Source organism: Saccostrea echinata, unplaced genomic scaffold (assembly GCF_033153115.1).
Source record: "Saccostrea echinata isolate AGI-Se365-2 ecotype Australia unplaced genomic scaffold, CSIRO_AGI_Sech_v1 ptg000043l, whole genome shotgun sequence".
NCBI lineage: Eukaryota > Metazoa > Mollusca > Bivalvia > Ostreida > Ostreidae > Saccostrea > Saccostrea echinata.
Window position 1 is genome coordinate 897,009 of NW_026889792.1, and position 26,441 is coordinate 923,449.

Consider the following 26,441-nt stretch of genomic DNA (forward strand, 5'->3'; position numbering starts at 1 on the left):
CCAATGAAACTTTTTTTTTTTGGTTGGAAAAGTTACTATCCTGTTTTGCATCATTTTTATAAAAGCAGGACACATTTTATAGCGAAGTTTAAATAGGAACGCCAACAGGACAAAAAAATTGAAATACACTTCATTACATTGATGGATGTTCTAAAGTATTTATTTTTCATATTTATTCATATTTCTGAAACAGTATAGCGAAAATAGGCTTTTCTAATGTTTACAGAGAAAATTTTTGAAAAAAATGGATATCAGAACGCTAAAAAATTAATACAAGACATTAATAATAGATAAAGTTGAAATTCGCCAAAATGAAGTTGTGTAACGATCATGTCGAAAAATCTAAAAATGATGCAATAAATAGTGCAATATTTGAAATACCTGAGAAATGGGCATGTATCACGTGCACATTCAGTGAATTCTGGTGATTTCAGGTTTTAAAAAGAGCATTTACTGGTGTATTTTAAATACTCACATCAACATAATTTTTTAGCCAATAATATTAAAGTTGGATATCATTGCGAAATAAAAGTACACGAAGCTCCTCCCATTTTCTATTTAGTTTCGGCCAACTCATAGCAAGGCTGGGTACTCCGTACCAGACTAGTTTAAGGAAAACCCATTCTAGTAAATGTCGGATCCCAAACAAATTGAGAAAATGTCCCTGAAGGACAATCCAGTGGACGAAGAAGAGGAGGATATAGTAAATCCATGGGAAGTCTCTACACACTCTGCCAAAGGCGTGGACTACGATAAACTCATCAGTAAGATCTCACATTTAAACTGTGTTTAATTACTCACTTATCGTCTTGTATTGAACTTTTCCAATATCATTCTTTTTATGTAACCTGGAAAATCTTTTGCTAAATGTTTGTCTACTTTCGATTTGTACAAAACGTCACAATTTTTTCCTTATTTTTTTCTTGGCAATCGTAGGGAAGTTTGGGAGCACTAAGATAGATGATGCTTTGATAAAAAGAATAGAGAATCTGACTGGTAGACCTGTCCATCATCTTCTTAGAAGGGGGATTTTCTTCTCTCAGAGGTTGGTTATAGGCCTTATTAGCATTAAGTTTGATTTAAAGACTATTTTCGAAATTCAAAATATACTGAATGGATTAAAGAGGTTGGCAGTTACATGTACACTAAGTTAACATGACTATTCTGCATTGTGAGCTTTTAATATACTTTTTATATACTCCTCAATAATTATACCAATTTAGACGATAAAAATATTTAAATATAACAGCAAACGAGGAAATAGCAGCTATTACTTGATATCGCTTGTTTGTATGGACACTAACTGAACTTAAAGAGAGTTCAAAAACAAGGGAACTCTCTGATAGTCCATGGATCCAATTAAATATTGTTGTATTTTTCGTAAAAGTATCCAACATATAACAAGGTTTTAATTTAAAAAATTAAAAGAATTTTTTTGAAAGAGTTTTAGCGGTCCTTTTGTTAGGAATGTGAGAAATTAAGCTATCTGCTACAATCAGTAAAATAGAAATACCGGTGAATTTTAGATGTGTCTAAGATTCTAAAAAAGACATCAACCCCCTTTACTTTCCATGTACTTTTCATTCCTTAGGGATTTGGAAATGATCTTGAATGTTTACGAACAGAAAAAGCCTTTTTATTTATACACTGGTCGAGGGCCGTCGTCAGAGGCAATGCACATGGGACATCTCATTCCATTTATTTTCACTAAGTATCCATTTTAACTTAATCTAAACTGTCATAACACATGAAATAGAAAAATAAAGTTGTTAAGAAATCATCCAATAATAAATTTTTATGTTGAAATAAATGACTGATGAAATAGTTGAATATCTTTATTAAGTTAACTCTCAAAGTAACAATTTTGTTATTTTGTCCACAAGGTGGCTGCAAGATACATTCGACGTGCCGCTGGTCATTCAATTGACTGATGATGAGAAGTTTCTGTGGAAAGACCTAACTTTAGAGCAGACCAACCATTTAGCGTTTGAAAATGCTAAGGATATCATCGCATGTGGTTTTGACGTTGAAAAGACCTTCATTTTTAGTGATCTTGACTTCCTAACGTATGCAACTATATATAGTAGGAAAAGTCTGTCAATGTTATTTTCTTGTCCTCCGTATCATTTTTCAGTTTATAATCTCATAAAGTAACTGTTTCCAATTCTTATATTTTCTTACATATCCTAAGTTCCAGACTGAATGGTCAAAAAAAATCTTAACTTTCTGCAAATCTGCCTTCAGTATTATTAACATTAATGTAATAAGTATTTTTATAGCCCAGAAACCCATTGGATTGCTTATTTCTTTCTTTAATCATCTCATCATAAAAAACACTAAGATTTATCCTTCTTCAATGAATAAAAAGCCTGTTAAGCAGTTTGTCGTGTTTTGCCAGCTTTCTAAACTTAAATACTTCGATTGAAATTCTCAAAAGTATTATTAACAATGTGATACGATTTTAACAAAGACACAAAAATAAACCAATTTAGTAAAGAAAGATAATCCAAACTTTGAGTAATTAAAACTTGACGAAATAAATAGACTTATAACAGAAAAGTCATGAAAATGGGTTGAAAATTGCCAATGACTTGACTGACATAGGGAAAGTTCAGATAGCGATTCCAAAACAAAATAACAACAAAAAAATTGTAGAGCCGGGGAGAAAGGAGGAAACTCACAAACTTGAAACTACGTCCGTCCTCCAAGGATGTAGGTGGGAGAAGTAACGCACCGCTTGACAGGAATTTGAGTTGTTAAATTTTTATTGATCAATGTCTGCCTCTCCTAAGACTTGAAATAAAATGACCATTATCATCCATCACCATGCAATATATCAGACTTTTATATTCAAGGAGGATACTTATTGATTTCTAAAAAAAGTTTTCTGTAAACCTAAATCTATTTACTATGTCTTCTTTGCAGAAACAGCCCTGCGTTTTACAGAACAATTTGCAGAATCCAGAAACTTGTGACCTACAACCAAGTGAAAGGAATCTTCGGATTTACGGATAGTGACAGTATCGGGAAAATAAGCTTCCCGGCTATCCAGGCTGCTCCCAGCTTCAGCTGTATGTTTCCGGAAATATTTAATGGAAGATCTGATATCCCTTGTCTCATCCCATGTGCAATAGATCAGGTAAATAGAGTTATCGATTATAGGAATGCATTGTCTGACAATAATTATGTTGTTTACAGTAATGGAAGAAGATGTACATGATAATGAATTCTTTCTACATTTTTGGAAAATGCGTAAATAATTTACTGTTATTATCCCCAAATTTTATTCAATTAATTTAGTTTGTATCAAAGGTTTATCGATAAACTATAGCTAATTCAAAAGCAGAAACGTTATTCTTTTTTTGAAGGATCCTTATTTTCGAATGACAAGAGACGTAGCTCCTAGGATGGGTTGTCTGAAACCTGCCCTTATTCACTCTACATTTTTCCCTGCCTTGCAAGGAGCACAGACTAAAATGAGTGCAAGCGACCCCAATTCATCTATATTTGTCACAGACACAGACCAGGAGATTAAAGACAAGGTAACTGTTTGCTGACAGGTTGCAACAATAGGAAATTTTACATCCAAAGAAGCATTTTGTCAAATGTCATTATCATTAATGAAATAATATTTTTTTTTTCAAATTCAGATTAACAAATATGCATTTTCTGGAGGCGGTGCCACTATAGAGGAACATACAGCCAAGGGAGGAAACTGTGAGGTGGACGTTTCATACCAGTATCTAACTTTCTTTATGGATGACGACCAGCGACTTGAAGAAATTCGAAAGGTAATTTCTGGGGCAATTTCTGGGGCATTATTCAAACGTCTCTATACTTCTTATACGTGCAGTTTGTTTTATCTGAGAAGTTTTTTTACAGGCTTATACAAGCGGTGAATTAATGACAGGGTCATTGAAGAAGGAACTGATAGATATTTTACAGAAACTGGTCGGTGAACATCGTCAAAGGAGGTATGCTGTCACTGATGACAGTGTAAGGCAATTCATGAAACCAAGAAAACTTAAATATGACTATCCTCCTCCATAAAAGACTTCCTGATGTTTTAGGTACCAGTGGAATGTTAAATAAATTTGTTCATTAAAAAACTGTAGAAATGCAAAATAGAATATGCTTGTTCTTTTTTATTAAATATTTATTATTATTATTATTAATAAAGTATGCTTCTTGTCACAAATATTTTCAATAAAGAGTTACGTCACTGAGTTTTTACATTTATAAATAGATCACCCTACAAATCAAAATTTGCTGCCCCATAAAGCATGGAAAGTTGAAATAATACTAATCATTAATCTAACTGAATTCAGTACGATATCAGATATTCCAAACTAGGCAATTTAAGAAGGGATTCTTGTCTGGTTTCTAAATAAATACAAATGGTACACTGAGTTTAAAATCAAGCAGGGACTATATATTTTGCGGGACGGTCGGATATAAAAATATCTTATTTTCTCAAAATTATTAGAGAATAATCAATAAAATTAACATTTTAAAACAACCAAGGGCTTAGAGGTATTTTCTGAGTAGCAGAAATTTATAATAGTGGATTAAAGTTTTAACTAAATATATATATATCACTAGAAAAAAAGCCAACAACACTGTATATCCTAAGTGTCGGATCTACTAAATAGATACAAGGTCAAGGATGGAAAGAATGTTTCCACTTAAGCATATTGCCGTGGCCCCTTTTTCGGACCCCTCCAACATCATCTAATTAACTCAAATCTTAATTATTTTACACCTAACCCATATTTTGTTATCTGTGTGGTACATTACTTGCAAAAAATCACATTGAAAACGGCGCTTTAGTTTTATTAAATGTAATTAAAAATGCCCACTAGTGGGTGTTGATTCCGGAATGTTGCGCTTGTCCGAGCTGGGTGTTAATTGTGTCTCATTCATATTCGGAGTAGGCGGGGCATTTCATCGATCGATTGAAAACATGTTATCGCCAGGTATATAATGGGTCTGGGAACTACTCAGCACGATTTGATTAAAAAAAAAATATGCACAAAAGTAAACACAAAGAACATGTTTAAACTTCTCAAGGATTTCGACGTTTTCGTTTTTGTTTGTTTGGTGTTTTTTTTTTTTTTGGGGGGGGGGGTTTGGGGGGGGTTTTTTTTTGGTTTTTTTTTTTTTTGGTTTTTTTTTTTTTTTTTGGAAAGAGGGGTGCGGGGGAGAATCTTGAAGATGTACATGTACTCTCTCCCTAAATCCAGATTTTCCCCCATTTTTGGTAGGTTCTGCTTGATCCTTGATGTCATATAGTAAATTAAAAAAAATTAGAAGCTTACTTAAAAAAACAACAGGTGAATGACAAGTTACTTTTGTTTCGAAATTATTTCTATTTTAAATAGGGTAATTAAGTTGCGATCGCAATTTACGTGGCGTATACGTGGAAAATCAACTCTAAATAAACCAGGCCTACTTGTACATGTAAACACGTATTGAATTTTTAAAAATGATATAAATCTCTCTCTCTCTCTCTCTCTCTCTCTCTCTCTCTCTCTCCCTCTCTCTCTCTCTCTCTCTCTCTCTCTCTCTCTCTCTCTCTCTCTCTCTCTCTCTCTCTCTCCGTACTTAAGTACAATAAATACTGGTGTACGGAATAACAAAACAAAACATTTTTTGCGATGCTGTAGTGATATTTAATCACTAAAACAATTTTATTAATTGTATATGTGCTTGTTTGTTTTGTTTTGTTATTTTTTTGCCCCAGTAAGCTTTCCAGTGTTAAACAATCTATACGTACTTCTACCCCGTGTACCTATATTTTTACAGTCAAAAACATTTTGAGGAATGATGCTATTGCTAAGATGTAGACTATGGCTTGGAAACTCATTTAACCCCCAAACGAACCCCTAAATCCAAGGAGTAAAACTAAAATATCATTACATTTTGCCCGATTAAAATTCCATTACCCTCATCTGTCAAATATTTCGTATGAATGGTAGCATCATTATTTTTTCTGTCTTCAAATATGGATCTAATACCTAAACAATATTAATATCCGTCTGATGCCACTATTATCATCGGTTTCATGGCCGTAGAAACCCGGGGGGGAGGGCAAGGAGCCCCCCCCCTAATTTTCCCGATATAAAGAACACTATAGAAAACATAACTACCATACACTTGTGCCCTTTTAATAATTACCTCTGACCCCCCCCCTTTTTTTTTTGCTTGTCAAGGAATTTTTGGTAGTTGGTATTGCTCCCAACTGAAAATGTATGGCTGTGCCCCAAAAACTGAAATTACTTCCTACGGGCCTGGGTTTTACCAGAAGAGGAATTTTATACATACCTAAAGAATTCCTTTGAAAAGTATATAATTGAACTCTTTTGAAATCAATATAGATGTATGTTTTAATTTAAAGAATATCTTTTAAGAAAAGTAAAAGGAATTGAGTAGAATGGTCAGCCTATTTTAGCCCTCTCCCTCCATCAAGGTCAACGTAAATGCATAATTGATATAAAATAAACAAAGCAAAAATGTAGAAAAAAAATGTACCAAAAAGAAGGGTTGGGGAGGAAAATTAAAAAAAAGAAAAATACTAGTAAGTAAAATTACAGAGAAAAATAAGCAAAATTACAGAAAAAATACCAGTTTGGGAATATTCAAAAATGTTAAATTTACTTACAAAATAATGAATATTTTAGCAATACATTGTATTTGGCACTACTAAAAATACTGGGCAGAAAAATATTTGGATGTTGATCAATTGAAAATGTAACGGTCTGAATTGCGTATCGGAGCTAAAGCCACGTGATTTATTGATTTTTTTTTTTTTTTTATTCACAAAGTTACCCGAGTCTTCAAATCAAGTGATAAATTGGAATATTTAACAGGTCATAATGAGGTCAATAACCGTGAATAGTGAAGGAAACGGTCGCTGTTTTGTACCTTTTTTCAAAAAGTTTACCCCGAGAGCACGCTTGCCCAAAATTCCCCTTTAAACATGATGAATTTCAAACAGTTATACACCTTCTGTCCTTTGGAGAAATTTGAGCAACAATGCGCTCACCATGTATTACCGCTTTAAAAATCGGAATAACTTTGAATATCATTGGAGATTCGTGAATTGCAGTGACCCATCTTACAAAACACAGCTTCGTTCTTTGTTTTCATGGACTTTTAATTCCTGTAATTTTGCAAAGTTACGATTTAGACATAGAAGAATCGCATTATTTATCTCATGGGGCTATTTTATATACTTTATTTTTGCGCAATTGGAACAAGGTACGGTTTCAATACAAATCCTGCCCTGTGTTTTTCTAAAAATGAAAGTGATGTAAAAAATTAAAACTCATGCTTTCTGAATCATTGAAACTCCATGCAGAAAGATCACACAAATCATTTTTTCTCACATGACCTTCTAAATGCTAATTGTGACGTCATAAACTTTTTCATTTTCCCGTATTTTCTTTAAAAGTTGCAGAAGACACCAATTTTCAATAGAATTTTCTTTCAGATAATATTGTCCACAGGCATCGCCCAAAAAGATTTTGAGATATGTGATTTTTCAAAGAATTATACACAAAATATCCAAAAATTAAAGTGGGCGACGACTGTGGACACTATTTTCTTAAGGAAAATAACCCTTGAAATGGGTCTTTTTGAGGCTTTTTCTGTTTAAAATAGAGAAATGCATCAAATTAATGACTTCATATTTCCAGAATGGTACTCCTTCATGTCATATTCTTTCCTGATTTATCACAGTCATATACTCAACTTATACTCAACTAATATTTAAGCCAGTTTCAAAACTTTTTGTAAACATTAAATTTTAGGGCATAATAAAGCTAAAATCGTACCTTCTTCTTTACCGGGTGCCACGTTTTGTACACTAAGTGCAATCATTCTTTATATAGAGCACTAAAAATTACCAACGACACGTACAATAGAAATTGTCAAATTTTTGGGACGCCCATTCCCTTCCTCAGGACAAAGAAAAAAGAAGTCATAAAAATAAAGGAAACAGAAAAACAAAAAAAAAACATCTAGCACTACTACTAAAAAAATAAACACTATGTATTTACAATGTTTCGTGTTTAATTTGAAGTTAAAAATCAGTTGTAAAGAAAGAAATCTAGACCGCTATGAAATACGTCCGGTCTCTCGGGTGTACTTTGGTGAAGTGCGATTTGCATAATTGAACGAATTAATTATCGCTAATTAATTACGACCAAGTAGTAAATCGTATACTGTCTTATTTTTTTCAAAATAGCGTAACTATACATGATAAAAAGAAACCAAAGAAAGATAATACGTAAGGGGAATTTTACAATATGAATTTGGATGTATTTAACATTTCATAATGTTTTAGGACTGTTTATCGGATAAAAGAAATAATAAACATAAATATAAGCACTAAATCTGTGTGTGGGTTGTTCCAGAATTGGTTATGCGAATTAACGGTAAAGTTAACACTATATAAAGAGAATAAACTTGTTTGTTATAATCAGAAATTGGGTCTAGTTCACGTTCATCCTGGTGAACTCATTTAGTTTGTTGACACCATTAGGGCGGAATGACTTCAGTCTGTGCATCCAGAACTTTTCCTTACCTTTTCTCTGAGCATCGGTCCATTTCGGATTATGGTCAATAACCACTACTGTCATATCCTCCCATATGTGACCTTCAAGGTTAAATGTTCCCCAACGGGTTCAATGAGTTTCTTGGTTTTAATGGTCGAACGTTGATTATTGATTCTTCTGCGGAGATCTCCCGTTTCCCCAAAGTACTGTTTGGAACAAACTTTACAGTTGATGAGATATATGCAGTTGTCTGTTTGCCAAGACAAATTCCCTAGAATTCTGTAGCTGCGGCCTGTAACGAGGCTGTTAAAGCTGCTGTGTCAGAGCTGTGCTTACAGAGAAGACATCTTCTGTCAGAGCAAGCTCTAAAGCCTCCGTTAGGTAATGGATTATCCAATCTGGTTCTTACTACCATGTCCTTTGAGTTCCTCGGGCGCCTGTATGCAACCAATGGAGGTTCCATTACAAATTTTTCACGTGCATGGTCTTCTCAATTCTTTTTCTGTCATTTTTTTTTTCAAATTTCAAAACGCTCATCCTCCAGCTTATATAATGTGGCATTAAAGGGGCTTTGACACAGATTTGATGTTAATAATTTCGTATATTTTCAGTATACTGTAAACCAACTTTAATTCGCAAACGAGAAATATCCACCAGCTTTTCGACCTTCTTTTAATCGCGAATATTTATCGTTAACTATGTATTTATGTGAATGTTGCCTTACTCGTGACCATCAGTAATCGCAGATGGATTCCAAACTGAAGTATCGCGAAAAAAGATGTCGCAAATAATGGTTGGCTTTCAAAAACATCAGGACTTACATGATGGTAGAGAATTTCACACGGAAATATTATAAAAGCATATTTATAAATTCGTTAACTGATAATTATTTAAGCTATAAATTTCCAGACGCTTTTGATTGAAATACATCCTTATAATTTCACGAAGTAAACTTTATCCTTTATATTTAAGAAAATTGGAGAATTTTTTGTGTATTAAAGAAAAAAATATTAAAAAGTATAATCCAGAAAATTTAGAGAAGAAGTGTGAGAAAGCAAAACCAACTCAAAGTATTATACATGTCTGTCCGTGCTCAGTGATGTGTGCAAGGTAAACAATTTGAACACACCCGGTAAAACGTAAACTTAACAATAAAAGAGTTTGTGCCCTGTTTACAAACACAGATGTTTGATTTAATGTTATGAAGAATGTCGTTCTCGTTGAATTTTAAGAATTTTCCCGCAAGTTCAATTCATTAAAATAAAGTTATGTTTTTAAAAGAATTTTAAGATTGTAAACAAAACTGTGTCCAGGCCCCTTTACACATTAATATCATCCCTAAAAAGGAGTGTTAAATCAAAAGTTGAACGAATTAAATGACAGTGTCGAAGCAACCAAGTATGTTTATATACCAAAGCATCCCTATATTTTAAATTTTATAAAATAACAAAGATCCCGAATTCTGTAATTCTGATAAAATGATTTTTCAGATTCAAAATCATAATATTAATACAGAATTAATGATTGATTCTGGACACAATTGTATTTCAGAAGAAAAACTTTGATCTCTTGCAAATACAATTAATTTATTTAGCGCATAAAAATATACAAAGTACTATCGTATAGAAATGTTTCCTTTATCCTAAGTCTCTTTTTTTCATTCTCTCCATAAAACCTAACTATATCTGACGAAAATTAGATAACGTTTAATGAGTGGGTGTTTTAACTTATCTCCTTACATGGTCTATTTGCCTATTTAGCACAATGTTTATAAGGTCTATGGAATTTCCTTAATACTTAATTGGACACACGTCATCAATTTCATTTTAAATTGTCTTTAATAATTTTTTAACTAATGCACATATACATTTAAAAAAAACAAATAACTTAACTTTTGAAGTACCAACCGCAAATTCAAAATTTTGGAATATCAAAACATAGTTCCTGGTTTTTATAATGTATTATTTTGAAATGAAACAAGTTAGAAATAATTTCAATAAACTAAATTTGGTTGATGGATACCATCAACACTGGAAATTGAGTAGGGAAAACAATTTTGTTTGATTTATTAACTTTTTTTAATCCCCCAAAGTGGTTGAATGAACAGCCTGTTAAGAACTTGGCATGTATTTCTTTGTTCCTTTGACATATTTTTCCAGGCTTTAAAAAAAGATTATTGCATGCACTTTTTCCTTTAAATTTACTGAACGTAAATCTTATTTTCAAGGATTACGTGTCCGAAACTGAAACATCTGACTCAATCAATGTCAAGTCAATTAAGTTTAGAAACACAAGAATGCCTTAAGAAAAAATGAGCAGAAACGTCGACAGGAGAGGCAACAACTGTTGAATTCTTGCGAGGACGCAGAATATAAGATTTCTATGAAGTAATGAAAATTTCAATGTACATGTTCTATTCATATATTTTTTTTCATCATACTATAAATAAGAATTAACGTGGTAAACAATCACCTATCAGCACGAGAAGTAAATTTAGGAACTTATTTCTACTGGATATCTTTTTAAAGCTTCGAAATTGTGATATTTCTACACATTATCTCTTTCTTAGCAGAATTGACTTTGACAAGATATACTAAGATATGCTGCAGTTAGAATTTATGTATTTGGTACTGCAGATAAAAAAACATATATATTTGATTACTCTAACTTAAATCGGGATTTTTTTTTCCTCTCCAGAGCAACAAAGTATGCCTGACGAATGATAAACGCTTTACAAATGGACGCAATAACTTATTTTAGTAAAATGTTAAGATAACAGTGATCATGCTCAATAGTCTATGTAAAAAATACAAATTATGAGCAGAGCTAAAACGGACCTCAGAAACAGAGGTGAGATTAGGTGCCATGGAGGAGTAAGCATCCCCTGTCGACTGGTCGCACCCGCCATGTGCACCTTGTCATGATCGGGTAAACGGAAAAAAATCTGTAGACTATTCAGTGTAAAATCAATGACCTTACAATCTGCATGAAATACGCTTGTCTAGATTCGACTTAACGACAGATTGTGTTTGCAAGCAAGGTAATTGCATCGATCATAGAATTTGGAAAAAAATGACTTTAAACTTGATTGTTGATATCCTTGTATCATCAACTTACCATTTTTCAATTTTTTCTATTTTAGTCTGCTTCGTTTTAGAAATTTTTCATACAAAGAATGTTATTGTGTATTTTTAGATTTTCTATAACTTGACCTAATTTGCATAATGCTTAGAATTTCTTTGGAAATTTTTCATTCCTTAATTGGACACATGTCATCAATGGCGTTAAAGATTGTCTTTGCTACATTTGAACACATGCACATATATATTTTTAAATATATATTTTACAAACATTTTTTTGTTCTGGAGTAACAATCCTACATTCAAAATTTTGGAACAACAAAAATTTATATATATATAGCTTGAATATCATTTTCTTTTAAAATGGAAAAAAAAATAATAAAATAAACGAAACTAAGTGGTTTGGATACCGTGATCACTGATAATTGAGTGGTACAACAATTTTGTTTGATTTGATAACTCTTTTTTAATCCTAATGATTGAATAAACAGCATGTTAAGTACATGAGGTTTATTTCTTTGTGGGGTTTTTTGACATTTATTTTACCTAGCCTTCAAAATTTGGATAAATGCATGCACTATTACTTTTTTTATAAAAATCTACTGAAAATGTATCTCATTACACGAATTACGTATCCGAAACTGAAACATTTGAAAAGTCAATGTCAATGAAGTTCAGAAGGAAAAACATTACCCCAGTAGCAAAGACAAAACCTGTCAACACGGGACACGTAAGAACTAGACTGGCCTTTCATGTCCGATCTTTCGAACAAGAGACAGACATAAACCGTCAACGCAAAAATTCAATAAAAGATACCAGACATTACGTAACACTTTATTTGCAATTCAAATTTCATTGGAAACAGTAAAGCATTCAAACATCTGCATTGGATATTTACAGTTGTTTGGAAGAAAACCCGTTGAACACAAGAAATCGAACAAATGCAAATATCTTCGAATCTTTTAAGTTGAAAGCCTTATTTTTTATCCTTCAAAAGTATAAAAAAAAAAACTTTAAAATGGGTTTTGATTAGAAGTTATGATATCAGATTCTGGGGGGGGGGGGGGGGGGGGGGAGGGTTCCATAAAATTATCGGACATACGTTTATGACTTTTCAAAGTATACCTTTTTTCATTCATTATGAGATATTATTTTGATTATTTTCATATTAAAGGTTTATTTTCATTTTGGGGGGTAATTTTATAAAGTTTATTATAGTTTTAAATGATTTAATCATGTCCAAATACAAATTAAGTTTCTTCCGTATTTATTTATCTATTGATTTCATTATATATTAATTCCTGTATTATTTATTAACTAGTTTAGATTCTACTTACATATGCATTTATTCATTCAATTATTTAATAATATTTTTTATCTATTTATCCAGGTATTTATTTACTTTTCATTATTAGAATAGAATTTATTATTTCATTTCTAAAGTTAATAATTTAATTTTTAAACAGCTAATAAATAGTCTATGATCAAATAAAAGAAAACTAAACGTCTGGAGAATTTAAGCGTTCAAGATCTTGGTTTGGTTTGTTTTTTTTTTTTTTTTTTGTTTTTTGTTTTTTTTTTTTTTTTTTTTTTTTTTTTTTTTTTTTTTAACGCTGAGTTTGGATAATTTATCCGAGTTAAACGATGCCCCAAATATTTCAAATACAAAATATGCTGCCTGATCAACTGCTTAACGGCAATTTTTATGATGGATAGTGGCAACTACGTAAGATGTTTTTCTTTTCACACAAAAATAAAAGTATTATTATTTTATAATTTAGTGCATATTAGTCTCAATAAAAACTCAATAAGCAAATCATACCGCTTGGTAAGGTCATTGTAATATTGAACACTTTCATGAAAGTCACTGACCTTGCATACTTTTAATATAAATGTAGATAGTGAATAAATCTCAGTAATTTTGAGTGATTTCTTTAAATAATTAATCAATGTTTTAGCTAATGGAGTTATAGAACTAATAATGGTGAATATTGGCACTCGTTGGCTGTACAAATATATTCACAAGCTCGTACAAATGTACAGTCAACTTATGCCATTATTCACCAATATAAGTTCAATAACCCTATGTAATTTATTGAATGAAAATGGTATTTTTAAAGTGCTATTTTTCACAGTGAAAAAAAAAACATCAAAGTGATTTTTTCACTGTGAAAAATATCAGAAGTGTGGCAAAATTCCCGACTTTCCTTTCCTTTAGGAAAGTATTATAAAATTCATCCCTGTTATGATACATGTGGCAATAGTATGTAAACCATCATGACAAGGAATAAAAATGCCAAAGTTTTCCAATTTTTTTTTTAAATATCCATCTTTTTCAATTTTCAATTTCACAATCTTTTGATATCTATGATGTCTTACAACCGCTCAACTATGACATCACAGCTTACGACGCAACTTTACGAAGATGTAATTAACGGAAAATTCACTGCTTGAATTCATTAAGCAGGATTTTTTTTTTTTTTACATTTTCACTCGTGTTTCGAAATCTTGAAAAAATCAATGCATCTTATCCTGTCCAACTCGTGAAATAAATTCCATGTCAAACTTCAAAACATCGATATTTTTCATTCACCAAATCAGTACCTAAAAGGAAATAATTTACAACATATATAATTATCGACAACATTATGAAGAAATATTCCTTTGAGTCTATAGTAATTGATATACATTGATGACATATTTCCTTCAAATACCAATTTTGCAGTTAAAATGACATAACGAATGACTGTTACCACCTTTTCAGTAGCCAAAAAATCACTATTTTGACGTCAAACAGAATTTTGTCTGTTCTCACAAACATTATTATGGGGAAAAAAAAATGAACATGTATATTTCTTTGACGAGTCCAGGAGGAATTACTCTTTTGACCCTTGTATTCAAATATCTACATGTACCTGTAGTTGGAACTCTTTAGGAAACACATACACACACAAACAAAAGTCAGTCATTCTACGATAAAAGGAATAATTTAGGGTCTATAATATAAAAAAAGAATTGTTGCTTCAAATATGTAATTTGATAATATCAATCTCTAAAGGAAATGTTAGCGCTGTGAGAAAAAGATTTATCCACAAATCTGATATCTCTAACATTTTACAACAATTTTAATATACAAGCGGTTATCAGGCAGTGTCGTTGACGTTAATATCACACGAGATTCAGTATTATCGAGATAAAACCTGAAGATGAATTATCGCTCGTCTTCTGATGTTGTGTATAGAATGGTAAATCACAATTTGTGAAATCTGACACAAATGTGGTATTTAGTTATAATTTCGGGGACAAAAATCGTTACAAAAGTTATTCGTTGATGAAGTTGATTTTCAGCACAAAATAAAGAAAAAAATATGCTCGACAATAGAGATAATTAAAGTTTATGGTATTATAAATCAGGGTTTTCAATGCGGCCCAGCAACAGCTAAATTCTGTAGCACCATAGTTAAGAAATCAGCACCACAGTCCCGCCACAGTTAAAATATTAGCGCCACAGTAAGATTGTAGTCATCAGTACAATAAAATTATGTAAATTTATAAATCAAACGAACCTCTAAATTATGTACCGTTTTTCAGTTTCTTATGCTAAACTGTTAATTTACTCTGATTAGAGTCCATTGTTTGGCTTGCAAAATCAATTATCTTCTAGACCTCGCTTGATGTAAGCGAAATAAATGAACTTGAACTTGAACACATGAATGAAAAGAGACACGCCATTTTTTCACACTTCATGACAATCGTTAATGAAATTTTAGATATCAAATAATTAATGCTTTAATACAGTAGTTCTAAACATGCTAAAGATATCCGCGTCTCTAAAATTGCACTGCGAGTCAAAACATTTTACGTGTATCGTATGTATTTTTGTAATGTTGAAAAATTAGCAATACATCCATGAAAATATTATTTTATGTCTTTAAACTGCTTAAGTGTTTTTTATCTACAAATTAAAATTTGTTTGTGAACTACATACGGTACACATTACATGCATATATCACGTGACTGTCAAATAATCAAACCAAATGCAGTGTAGAGCGGAGTATACAATGTTATTTGAATTAGTATTGAAGTCAAGTTGATAATGTAGTAGCTTTACAAAAATAAGTCAAGTTTAAAAAAGTGTGCATTTATGCACGTTTATATTCCGTTGATTTCTTCGTAGTACGCCTTAACCGTGCTGCGTTTCAATAAATAATACACATGCAATCATATTTTAGTCATTAATGTTCTACAGAGTCCAGTATGTATGAATTACTTTGATTCCTTATATTGCTTTTATATTCAAAGAATTGAAGCCGGTTCATCTTTCGCATTTTAATATATTTGATCGAGGAAAAATCAGACGTTTGATTAAAATGTATTTCGGAAAGTGTTATAAAGACATATCTTCCATTTGGCACATCCACGTTTCACTTTCTTTAACAGATGTAAAATCTGTAACAGTTATAGTGCATTTTTATGTATAGAATTTGATGTAATGAAGCAACATCCATAATTATAATTTATTACATGTACCGATGAAGTTCAAGTTGTAAAAGGTTTTTGTTTTACAGAATTTTGACCAATCAGGCAAATACCAGTCATATTTTCCCCTTTAATATTTTTCCTAACTAAAAAAGCTGATCCGCAGGGACCATGTGGTTTCGAGAGCTATTGACAATGTGCTTACCCTTTTGCTACAAATGTGTTTTTCGTCTGTGATGCATTTTCAATAAAAGGGAAATATATATAGGAAGCCAAAGGCGTCACGAGCAGTAAGTAAGTAAGTAATATATAGGACGTAATTCTCTCGACATGTGCACGTCCCTGTACGGATAGCAGTAGTTCTGGTAGATGAGTTTATAGCGCTTGACGTGTTTTCACGGTGTGTATGCTTGTATATCTGAATTTATTATTAGTAAATGCATAATATATATGTGACTGATTGATTGTATGTTGTTTTACGTCCCATTCGAGAATTTTTCACTCATATAGAGAGATGACCATATACCGGTGAAGGGCTTCAAATTTTGACCTTTACTCGGCACTCAGGGCCTTTGAGCAGTGAGGGTTCTTCGTCGTGTCAATGGATAATATATCTGCTTATACCGGGTAGCATACATATATCTCCAACATTACATACACTGTAATTAGGGGAAAATGCTTAGAGTAGCGTTTTCTTGTTTGTTGTCATATGTTTAGTGCATCAAACATGCACGTGTCGTTTTGTCGTTTTGATTTTTATACATATTGCATCTAAAGTATTAATTTATTAATTTCTTACTAGTGTTTAATAAGTTTCTTAGATTTGGCAGGATTTTTAGGTTTAAAACATGTTTTCAGTTGTTTTATGTTGTGTTCCAAAAGGAAGTTTAACTAAAGCCGATTTTTGAAAATGGTAACTGTCTAGATGTGTACATGTCGACAGCAACACCGGTAAACCAAGTGTAATAATAGAAACGCATCAGAGTTCATACAGCCGCTAGAATTAGACATAGTAACTGAAAAAATATGGCGGAATAGGGCGTTAAAGAATGAAAGAATTTCTACAAGGATGAAAATACCGCAAATTTAAGAGTTTTTGACAGTTTAAGGAAGACTTCAGATTACAAAAACGTTCCATTGCTAGGAATAAAAACTATCTATTTTAGCTTGTAAACCTACGGTTTTAGTGCTGTAATTTACTTTCAAATAACTAGGCCAATGAGATATCTTTCATGCTAGTGACTTTTGATAATTTCGTGGAAAATACCTCACATTTTTACAATATGACTAATACTTTCATTTAAAATTTTAGAATTTCAATGATTAATTTCTTATTTACGAATTTGTTCATTGAATGTCATCCAATTATTTTAAAAAAGAAAAAAAATGAGCCCTAAAACACATAATATTTGCAAACGAAAATAAAAAGAAACATATCTTTCAAATAATGTTGTAAGAAAAAAAAAATGAATAAAAAATGAAAAATAAAATTTTTTAGTCTTAATCTCCTCTGCATTACAAAAAATCTGCCTATGTTCTTGCAAAATTTCTTCAAATCATAAAACAATAAATTTTGATATTGTTGCTAATTTCATACATTCTTGTTTTGTCTCTCTCTCTCTCTCTCTCTCTCTCTCTCTCTCTCTCTCTCTCTCTCTCTCTCTCTATATATATATATATATATATATATATATATATATATATATATATATATATATATATATATATATATATATATGCTCCAATGTCCATTTTAAAAAAACAAATTGTGAACAGAGGCAGCACGGACCTGTGAAAATTAGGTCGGACTTTCAATAAAAATAATTCATAGTCATCCATTAGGCGTTGTCTGCTTTCAAAAAATCCAACCAGATCTTGATCAAGATAATTTGATCGATTCAAATCAAGCAGTTATTAAATTTTAAAAACATACTTAGATAATTCAAGATCACTATTTTTTGGAAATGACACCATAATTATAATTCTGACCTTTCAGAAACCTAAATCTGAAAATTGTTCACACGTAAAGTGGTCAGTGATTAAAAAATACAATTATTCACAAAAATATGAATTTCAGAAATTTCTTTCTAGAATATTTTTTGTCATTCAAGAATATGTGAAATATTGGTTTCAAGGATTTTCAATTCTACAATTTTTTTCAATAAAAAAACAAGAGAAGATTTATAAATGTAATCTACAGGGAAGCATTTGAATGTGAAAGCACGAAGAGAGCATGCTCTTGTGTATCGAATTAACTGGGAGAGAAAAACTCAATATGCAGGTGATGAGTATATATTGCTACATAAGTAAGGGAAGTTGATGATTGAAAAATTGAAGTCATTACGTTTATCATAAAGCTTTGTTGTTAGGTTACTATTTCATAATACATTGATTGGAAGATTTATAAATGTAATCTACAGGAAAGCACTTGTATGTGAAAGCACGATATATGCAATTTACAAGGAAGTACATGTATGTTAAAGTATCTTATTTTCTAAGATTATTGTGAAATTATGTAATCAGTAAATATGCTGTAGCCAAACAATATTTACTGAAGTGTTTGTACTTATAAGCTTTCCAAATACTGAGATTTATTTTTAGTTTTATTTGGGTAGGTTAGCAATGCTTACGGTTAATGAAGCAATAAGAAATTAGACAGATTTAAGAATTAGTACATCTCAGCAGTCAGCCATCACTCTTGACCTTTGTTGATTATAGCAATAACATATCGCAGTGCACAATGAACAACGAAAAACAAAGAAATATTTTTTTTTTACATCTGCATCCTTATCAGGGCTGTTTCAGAATTTTCTTGATTCTGCTCTGATCTTTAGTCCTTACATTATTCAAAAAATTGAGCAGCCCTTTTAAAAGTGCCTCTAAGACTAGTGAAGATAGACCTATATGTCCATGCGTATATCGTAAAGAAAACGTTTTAAAACACTTTTATGCTTAATGGAAGTTTTGTTCACAGTAGGTTAGTATACACTATGTGTCATATGGCGCTATATTTAAGACAAAGCATAGGTAAATTCATTTCATATGTATTTTGCTTCTTTTCAACAATTTCTTTGTGCCAAAAATCAAATCAGTGTTAAAGAGATAGATATAGTCGCATACTTATCAAATCATGTTTTTCCATTAACGTTCTTAATGGGGTAAACCAAAAAAGATCTTGTCTTTTTATTGGATATAATGTTTAAAATAAATCTAGTTCTATCAATTCTGTGCAAACGTTAATTTATGAAATGATATTTGATGATAACAAAAGAAATGTTAAACTATACAGTATCCTATTTTGAATAAAATTAGATTACAAATTCCAAAGCGTCACCTACAAGAGGTAAAAATCATCAACATAAGTTGCATTACATTGATAGAAAATGATCGATAGATATTTTGGATCCTTTTTATCCGCATTTCAAAAGCAGTTCTACATAATACTGTCAAACTTAACCATTACTGAATTATAAACGAAATAAGAAAGAATATAAATGAACATTTTCAACAAAGTAGATAATTATCTATCAAAATAATGGTGATATGTCAAAAAGGGGATGAAGTGATGCCATTGTATGTCCAAAAGTCTCAAAATGATGCAATAAATGATGCAATATTGAAATACCTGAGAGAGTGAGCACCTATCACTTACACATTTGAAGAATTCTGGTGATTTCTGGTGAAATGTATAAGTAAAAAAGAACATTTATTGGTGCATTTTAAATATTCAATCAACATGATTATCCAATGACATTTCAGTTGACTAACACTGAATAACAAGAGGACTTATATCCCCTCCTATGTATTCTCTAATACAGCTTAAAGAATGAAAATACAGATTAAAGAATGAATTAAGTTGAACAAGGATGAAAATACCGCATATTAAAGAGTTTTTGAAAGTTTAAGGGTGTCATTTACTCAAATGACAGAAAATTTCCATTGCTCGGAATGAAAAATTACATATTTTACCTTGTAAGGTTATGGTCGTAGTTCTAATATTCACTTTCAAATAACTTGGCTAATGATTTAGTATTCATGCTCGGGATCTTTGAGCATTTCTTGGAAAATACCTCACAGGTTTACAATAGGACCGATATTTTCTTATTTAAAAATATAAAAATAAACAACACTCTTTGGATAATGAAACGCTATGAAAATGGGATATTATTGCTGGACATAAATGAACAGAGTTTGAATGATAAAAATGTTAATTTTCAGTTCCGAATTTCCTGTGTCGATTTAAATTCTACCAGATTTCGATTAAATATTACAAAAAAACCCTGAATAATGGAAACTTCAGTTTATTTATTGTATTAGTTTACTTATATTCCCCTTAATATAATGGTTATATGATTAATTTCTTGAGATATGTTGTCTCGAACGGCTTTTATTATAATCTCGAATTTTATCATTGAATAAGATATGGAGTTAACGAACAGTATTCAAGCTCAGAGTCCATTTAAGCAATACAAATCGGGAGCAGAGAACCACGGACCACCGAAAACATCAGAGATGGTATCAAATGACAGGGAGGAGTGAGCATCCCCTGCCGACCGGTCACAACCGCCTTGTGTTCCCTGTCATCAGCGGGGAAAAAGGAAAAATCCGTAGACAATTCAGTTTGTAAATAATGGCCTGACAATTAGTATGAAAAACGTAATGATAGGTTGTATTGACTTAATGATAGGTTGTATTTGCTGAGATGGTCATTGAATCAACCATAAAACGTAGTTAATGATGATTTTAAATGAGACTGTTGATATCCCTGTTTCACCAATTTGTTTGTCAATAGCTTACCCCGTTTAAGAAAGTGTTCATACGTAGAGCATGCTCTTGTGTATTGAATCAACTAGACAAAAACCCCATACGCGTGTGAAAGGGTTAATTGCTACATAAGTAAGGGAAGTTGATGATTGAAAAATTGAAGTCATCACGTTTATCATAAAGCTTTGTTGTTAGGTTACCATTTCATAATACATCAACAGGAAGATTTATAAATGTAATCTACAGGAAAGCACTTGTATGTGAAAGCACGAAAATGGTTCGATATATGCAGTTTACAAGGAAGTATATGTATGTTAAAGTATCTTATTTTCTAAGATTATTGTGATATTATGTAATCCATAAATATGTTGTAGCCAAACAATATTTGTACTTATGAGCTTTCCAAATACTGCGATTTTTTTAGTTCTGTTTGGGTAGGGCAGCAATGCTTACCGTTTATGAAGCAATTAGAAATTAGAGAGATATAAGAATTAGTACATCTCAGCAGCCAACCATCACTCTTGACCTTTGTTGATTATAGCAATAACATATCGCAGTGCCCAATGAACAACGTAAAGTATAGAAATTTTTTTTTTTTTTACATCTGCATCCTTATCAGGGCTGTTTCAGAATCTTCTTGATTCTGCTCTGATCTTTAGTCCTTACATTATTCAAAAAATTGAGCAGCCCTTTTAAAAGTGCCTCTAAGACTAGTGAATATAGACCTATATGCTCATGTGTATATCGTAAAGAAAACGTTTTAAAACATTTTTTTGTTCACAGTACGTTTGTATACACTATATGTCATATGTCGCTATATTTAAGAAAAAGCATAGGTATCAAACTCATTTCATATGTATTTTGCTTCTTTTCAACAATTTCTTTATGCCATATATCAAATCAGAGTAAAAGGGGGTGGATATAGTTGCATATTTATCGAATCATTTGGGGATTTTTTTTCGTGAACGTTCTTAATGGGGTAGAACTTTTGTACTTATAATTTAATTAATTGATTGATTGTTGTCCATTTAGGTCCCTTTATAATTCGATTAATTGATAGATTGTTGTCTTTTTTGGAATAATATTTCACTCATTTGGTACGTCCCCAGATAAACCAATAAAGAGCTTTTAATTGGATAGAATGTTTGAAATGAATTTATTTCTATCAATTCTGTGCAAATAGATTTGGGTGTAAAATTGTAATCTAACAATTTTTTTTCTCAAACTTTTCAATGGCAGTGTCAATTTTAGCGATTTTATAAATGAGGAATAAAAGTTTACATACGAAATGATATTTGAGGATAACAAAAGATATGTTAAACGATATACATGTAAATATTATATTTTGAATAAAATCTCTTGATAGAAAATGTCCTATTATTTTTTTATTTGGATCCGCATTTCAGAAGCTGTTCCACATATACAGTCAAACTTAAGCATTACTAAATATTAAAAGAAATAAGAAAGAATATAAATGAACATTTTCAACAAAGGAGATGGTTATTTTTCAAAATAATGGTGATATGTCAAAGTCAAAAAGGGATGAAGTGATGAAATATGTATGTCCAAAAGTCTTAAAATGATGCAATAAATGATGCAATATTGAAATACCTGAGAGAGTGAACACCTATCACGTGTACATTCGATGAATTCTGGTGATTTCTGGTGAAATGTAAATGTAAAGAAGAACATTTATTGGTGCAATTCGAATATTCAATCAACATGATTATCCAATGACATTTCAGTTGACTAACACTGGATAACAGGAGGACATATATCCTTCCTATTTTATAAAACAGATTAGTTTCGATCAACTCATATCGAAACTGGGGTTTTCTCTGACAGCGGGCTATTTCTAAAATATTTCTGATCCTATAGAAGTTACCAAGATGTCCTTGAAAGACAACCAAGTGGAGGAAGAGGAGGATATAGTTAATCCATGGGAAGTCTCCACACACTCTGCCAAAGGCGTGGACTACGAGAAACTCATCAGTAAGATCACACATTCAGCCGTGTTCAATTCGGCACTTTTTATCATACATTAAAGTTTTATTTACAAATCTATTCCGTTATTGATTCAACGTTACCTCAAATGTTTCTGATTTTTTTTTTTACTTTCGATTTAGACATATTTGTACATATTTCATGTCGTCTATGTTTTATTTCTTAAATTTACTTTCCAAATGTAGGAAAGTTTGGAAGTTCAAAGATAGATGATGCCTTGATACAGAAAATAGAGAATTTGACTGGTAAACCTGTTCATCATCTTCTAAGAAGGGGCATCTTCTTCTCTCAGAGGTTGGTCACTTCCTTGATGCGTTAAGTTTTAGTTTAAAGACTTGGAGGAAAGCTGATATTCTGATAAATTGACATTTTGCAATTACATTTCAAAAGGTTATGTGCCTTTCCTGCATCGTAAGCCGTAAGCTTTTTTATGGGATGTACATTTAAATACATATACTATTTATGCTGGACAAATATGTTTTAAGATGAAATAATAGCAAACAAGGAAATAGTGCTATCATTTGATATCGCCTGTCAATAAGGGATTTTGTTATACCTTTAAAATTTTGTTCCTATATAAATCTATACTAAAAAAAAGTTTAATATTTCCAATGTTTTACTGAGCAGTCATAAAAAAAATCGATGTTTGACCGCGGAGTGAGATATTGGACCTGTCGATGAGATATTGGACCACTTACGTCACATAATGGGCGGGATCAGCTAAATCTCATTTGCATTCGTTGGTGTTCGGAATTGACCGAGTTTAATCTCAGGGCTAGTAAAGAAAATTTACATCACGTAGCCGGCACAAGATACACTTATGTAAAAAATAGATAAATAAAATAAATAAAAGGTATAACAAAACATTTATGACTGTTTTCACGTGCAAAATGCGTTTTATCGACCCCTCGAACCAAACTGTTTGCCTAGGCAAACAGTTTGGTTCTTGTGTCCGACAAAACGAATGTTGCCCTGGAACCCTGTCAATAAATGTATAATATTATTTAATTTCGAGAAGAAATCGTTATATACACCATGAACCAATTGAACAAGTTATTTTTTCATGAAATTATCTATCATAAACTTACTGAAAAAGTTATGATCTATGCAATGAACTATTTAAGATTGGAAAAAGATTAGGGCAATTAATTGGAAGGAATGAAAGAAACTAATATACTTGGTATAATCAGTGAAAAAATGGATTCATTCAAATGGACTAGGACTAGATACTTGCAAGTATTTCCTTGAACTTTCCTAACTTTTTTATTCCTTAGGGATTTGGAAATGATCTTGAACGTTTACGAGCAGAAAAAACCCTTCTATTTATACACTGGTCGAGGACCATCGTCAGAGGCAATGCACATGGGACACCTCATTCCATTCATTTTTACAAAGTATACATTTTAAAATTTTCGTCTTTCATAATACATGCAATTAAGAAATAAAATCATCAGAAGACTCGCCAAAGCTATTTTGAGTCTAGAAAATAAGCATAATGAATTTATTGAATATCAAACATAAGTCTTTAAATTGCAATTTTGTACCCTAGGTGGCTGCAAGATACATTCGACGTGCCGCTAGTCATCCAACTAACCGATGATGAAAAATTTCTTTGGAAAGATCTAACTTTAGAACAGACCAACCACTTAGCGTTTGAGAATGCTAAGGACATCATTGCGTGTGGTTTTGACGTGGAAAAGACCTTTATTTTCAGTGATCTCGACTTCTTAACGTATGTAACTATACAGTATAAGAAAAATTAATCAATATTGTTTTCTTGCTCTAAGTCATTTATACAGTTTATAACCTTATATAGTTATATTTTCAGGTTAAAATGTATCTTTCATATCTTATTCTTTAAAGTTTGGAACTTAATCTTTCTGCAAATCTGCCTTCAGCATTATTTATTCTTTTTTCGCTCTAGAAACAGCCCTGCGTTTTACAGAACAATTTGCAGAATCCAGAAACTTGTGACCTACAACCAGGTGAAAGGAATCTTCGGATTTACGGATAGTGACAGTATCGGGAAAATAAGCTTCCCGGCTATCCAGGCTGCCCCCAGCTTCAGCTGTATGTTTCCGGAAATATTTAATGGAAGATCTGATATCCCTTGTCTCATTCCATGTGCAATTGATCAGGTAAATAGAGCGATCCATTTATCGGAGTGTAATTGAAGATGTTTATATTGTTGAATATTTTAAAAGAAGACCTATAATTATATGATTTTGATTATTCACATGGACTTTTGATTTCAAGATGATCTGGAAGAAGCTTTTCCCAATATCAAACAATTCTTATGTATATCAAAGGTTTATCTGTAGGTCTATAGACTAGGGCAGAAACGTTATTTTTTATTTGAAGGACCCTTATTTTCGAATGACAAGAGACGTAGCTCCTAGGATGGGTTGTCTGAAACCTGCTCTTATTCACTCTACCTTTTTTCCTGCCTTGCAAGGAGCACAGACTAAAATGAGCGCGAGCGACCCAAATTCATCTATATTTGTTACGGACACCGACCAGGAGATTAAAGACAAGGTAAATTTTGCTTGATTGATTTGTTTGATATTTTCTTGCATTGATCAAATATGTTTGCATCATGTAGGTAATATGTACGCAAATTTCAGTCCAATACACGTTTTAACAATGTGATTATCCTTATTGAAATCATGTAAGCAAAAGTCCTAATCAACATGAAAGGAATAATGTTTTTTTTTTCAGATAAACAGATATGCATTTTCTGGAGGTGGCACCACTGTAGAGGAACACAAGGCAAAGGGAGGCAACTGCGAAGTGGACGTTTCATACCAGTATCTAACTTTCTTCATGGAGGACGACAAGCGACTGGAGGAAATTCGAAAGGTAACTTCTGGAGAGTTCGTGGGTCTATAATAAGATAGTATTATATTATATTATTATATAAATATAATATCATTATATAAACATTAATTGCAGTCTGTTTTGTCTGAGAATTTACTTTGTTATCAACACAGTCGTGTGTTCTCTATTTTTCAGGCTTATACAAGCGGCGAATTAATGACAGGGTCATTGAAGAAGGAACTGATAGACATTTTACAGAAACTGGTTGGTGAACATCGTCAAAGGAGGGATGCTGTTACCGATGACAACGTCAGGCAATTCATGAAACCAAGAAAACTTAAATATGACTATCCTCCCCAATAAAAGACTCTCGTGTTAACTAGGTTTAATATGGAAAGCTGAAACATTTTTCCATAGAAAAAAATGTAGAATATGCAATTTATAAACTTTTTTTCTTAAAAAAAAATGTTGTCATGTAACAATCGTACAAAAGTTCATCCAATAAAGCATATTATATACCATCTCTCCAGTTAGAAATAGACATACAGAGTACAAAAACTGCAATTTGTCTGTTGGCCCACAGAGCCTAATATAAATCCCCTATGAGTTGAGACTATACCAACAAGCAATCTAAGGGACTACAACAAAATATGAGATATTCAAAAATATTTTTATTCAATATTATTTATGTCTCCAAGTTCATTCGATACGAAAGAGCATGTTCTACGAACGAACAATT

General features: G+C 31.7%; 1 protein-coding gene across 4 annotated transcripts; it reads left to right on the forward strand.

Moving 5' to 3' along the window:
- The first annotated feature begins 589 nt into the window (after positions 1 to 589).
- Positions 590 to 26,076, forward strand: LOC133201317 (tryptophan--tRNA ligase, cytoplasmic-like). Of its 4 annotated transcripts, none has more exons than XM_061337113.1 (8): positions 590 to 764; positions 23,071 to 23,179; positions 24,160 to 24,279; positions 24,435 to 24,617; positions 24,810 to 25,023; positions 25,247 to 25,420; positions 25,604 to 25,744; positions 25,898 to 26,076. In XM_061337113.1, the coding sequence occupies exons 1-8, from the start codon at positions 632 to 634 to the stop codon at positions 26,063 to 26,065; spliced, it is 1,242 nt and encodes a 413-aa protein (XP_061193097.1). In that variant the 5' UTR covers positions 590 to 631; the 3' UTR covers positions 26,066 to 26,076. The 4 variants fall into 4 exon arrangements, with proteins under 4 accessions (XP_061193097.1, XP_061193096.1, XP_061193094.1 ...); XM_061337112.1 differs by lacking the exon at positions 23,071 to 23,179 and adding an exon at positions 937 to 1,045 and having other exon boundaries at positions 592 to 764; XM_061337110.1 differs by lacking the exons at positions 23,071 to 23,179; positions 24,160 to 24,279; positions 24,435 to 24,617; ... (2 more) ...; positions 25,604 to 25,744; positions 25,898 to 26,076 and adding exons at positions 937 to 1,045; positions 1,592 to 1,711; positions 1,884 to 2,066; ... (2 more) ...; positions 3,651 to 3,791; positions 3,883 to 4,154 and having other exon boundaries at positions 595 to 764.
- The last annotated feature ends 365 nt before the right edge of the window (positions 26,077 to 26,441 follow it).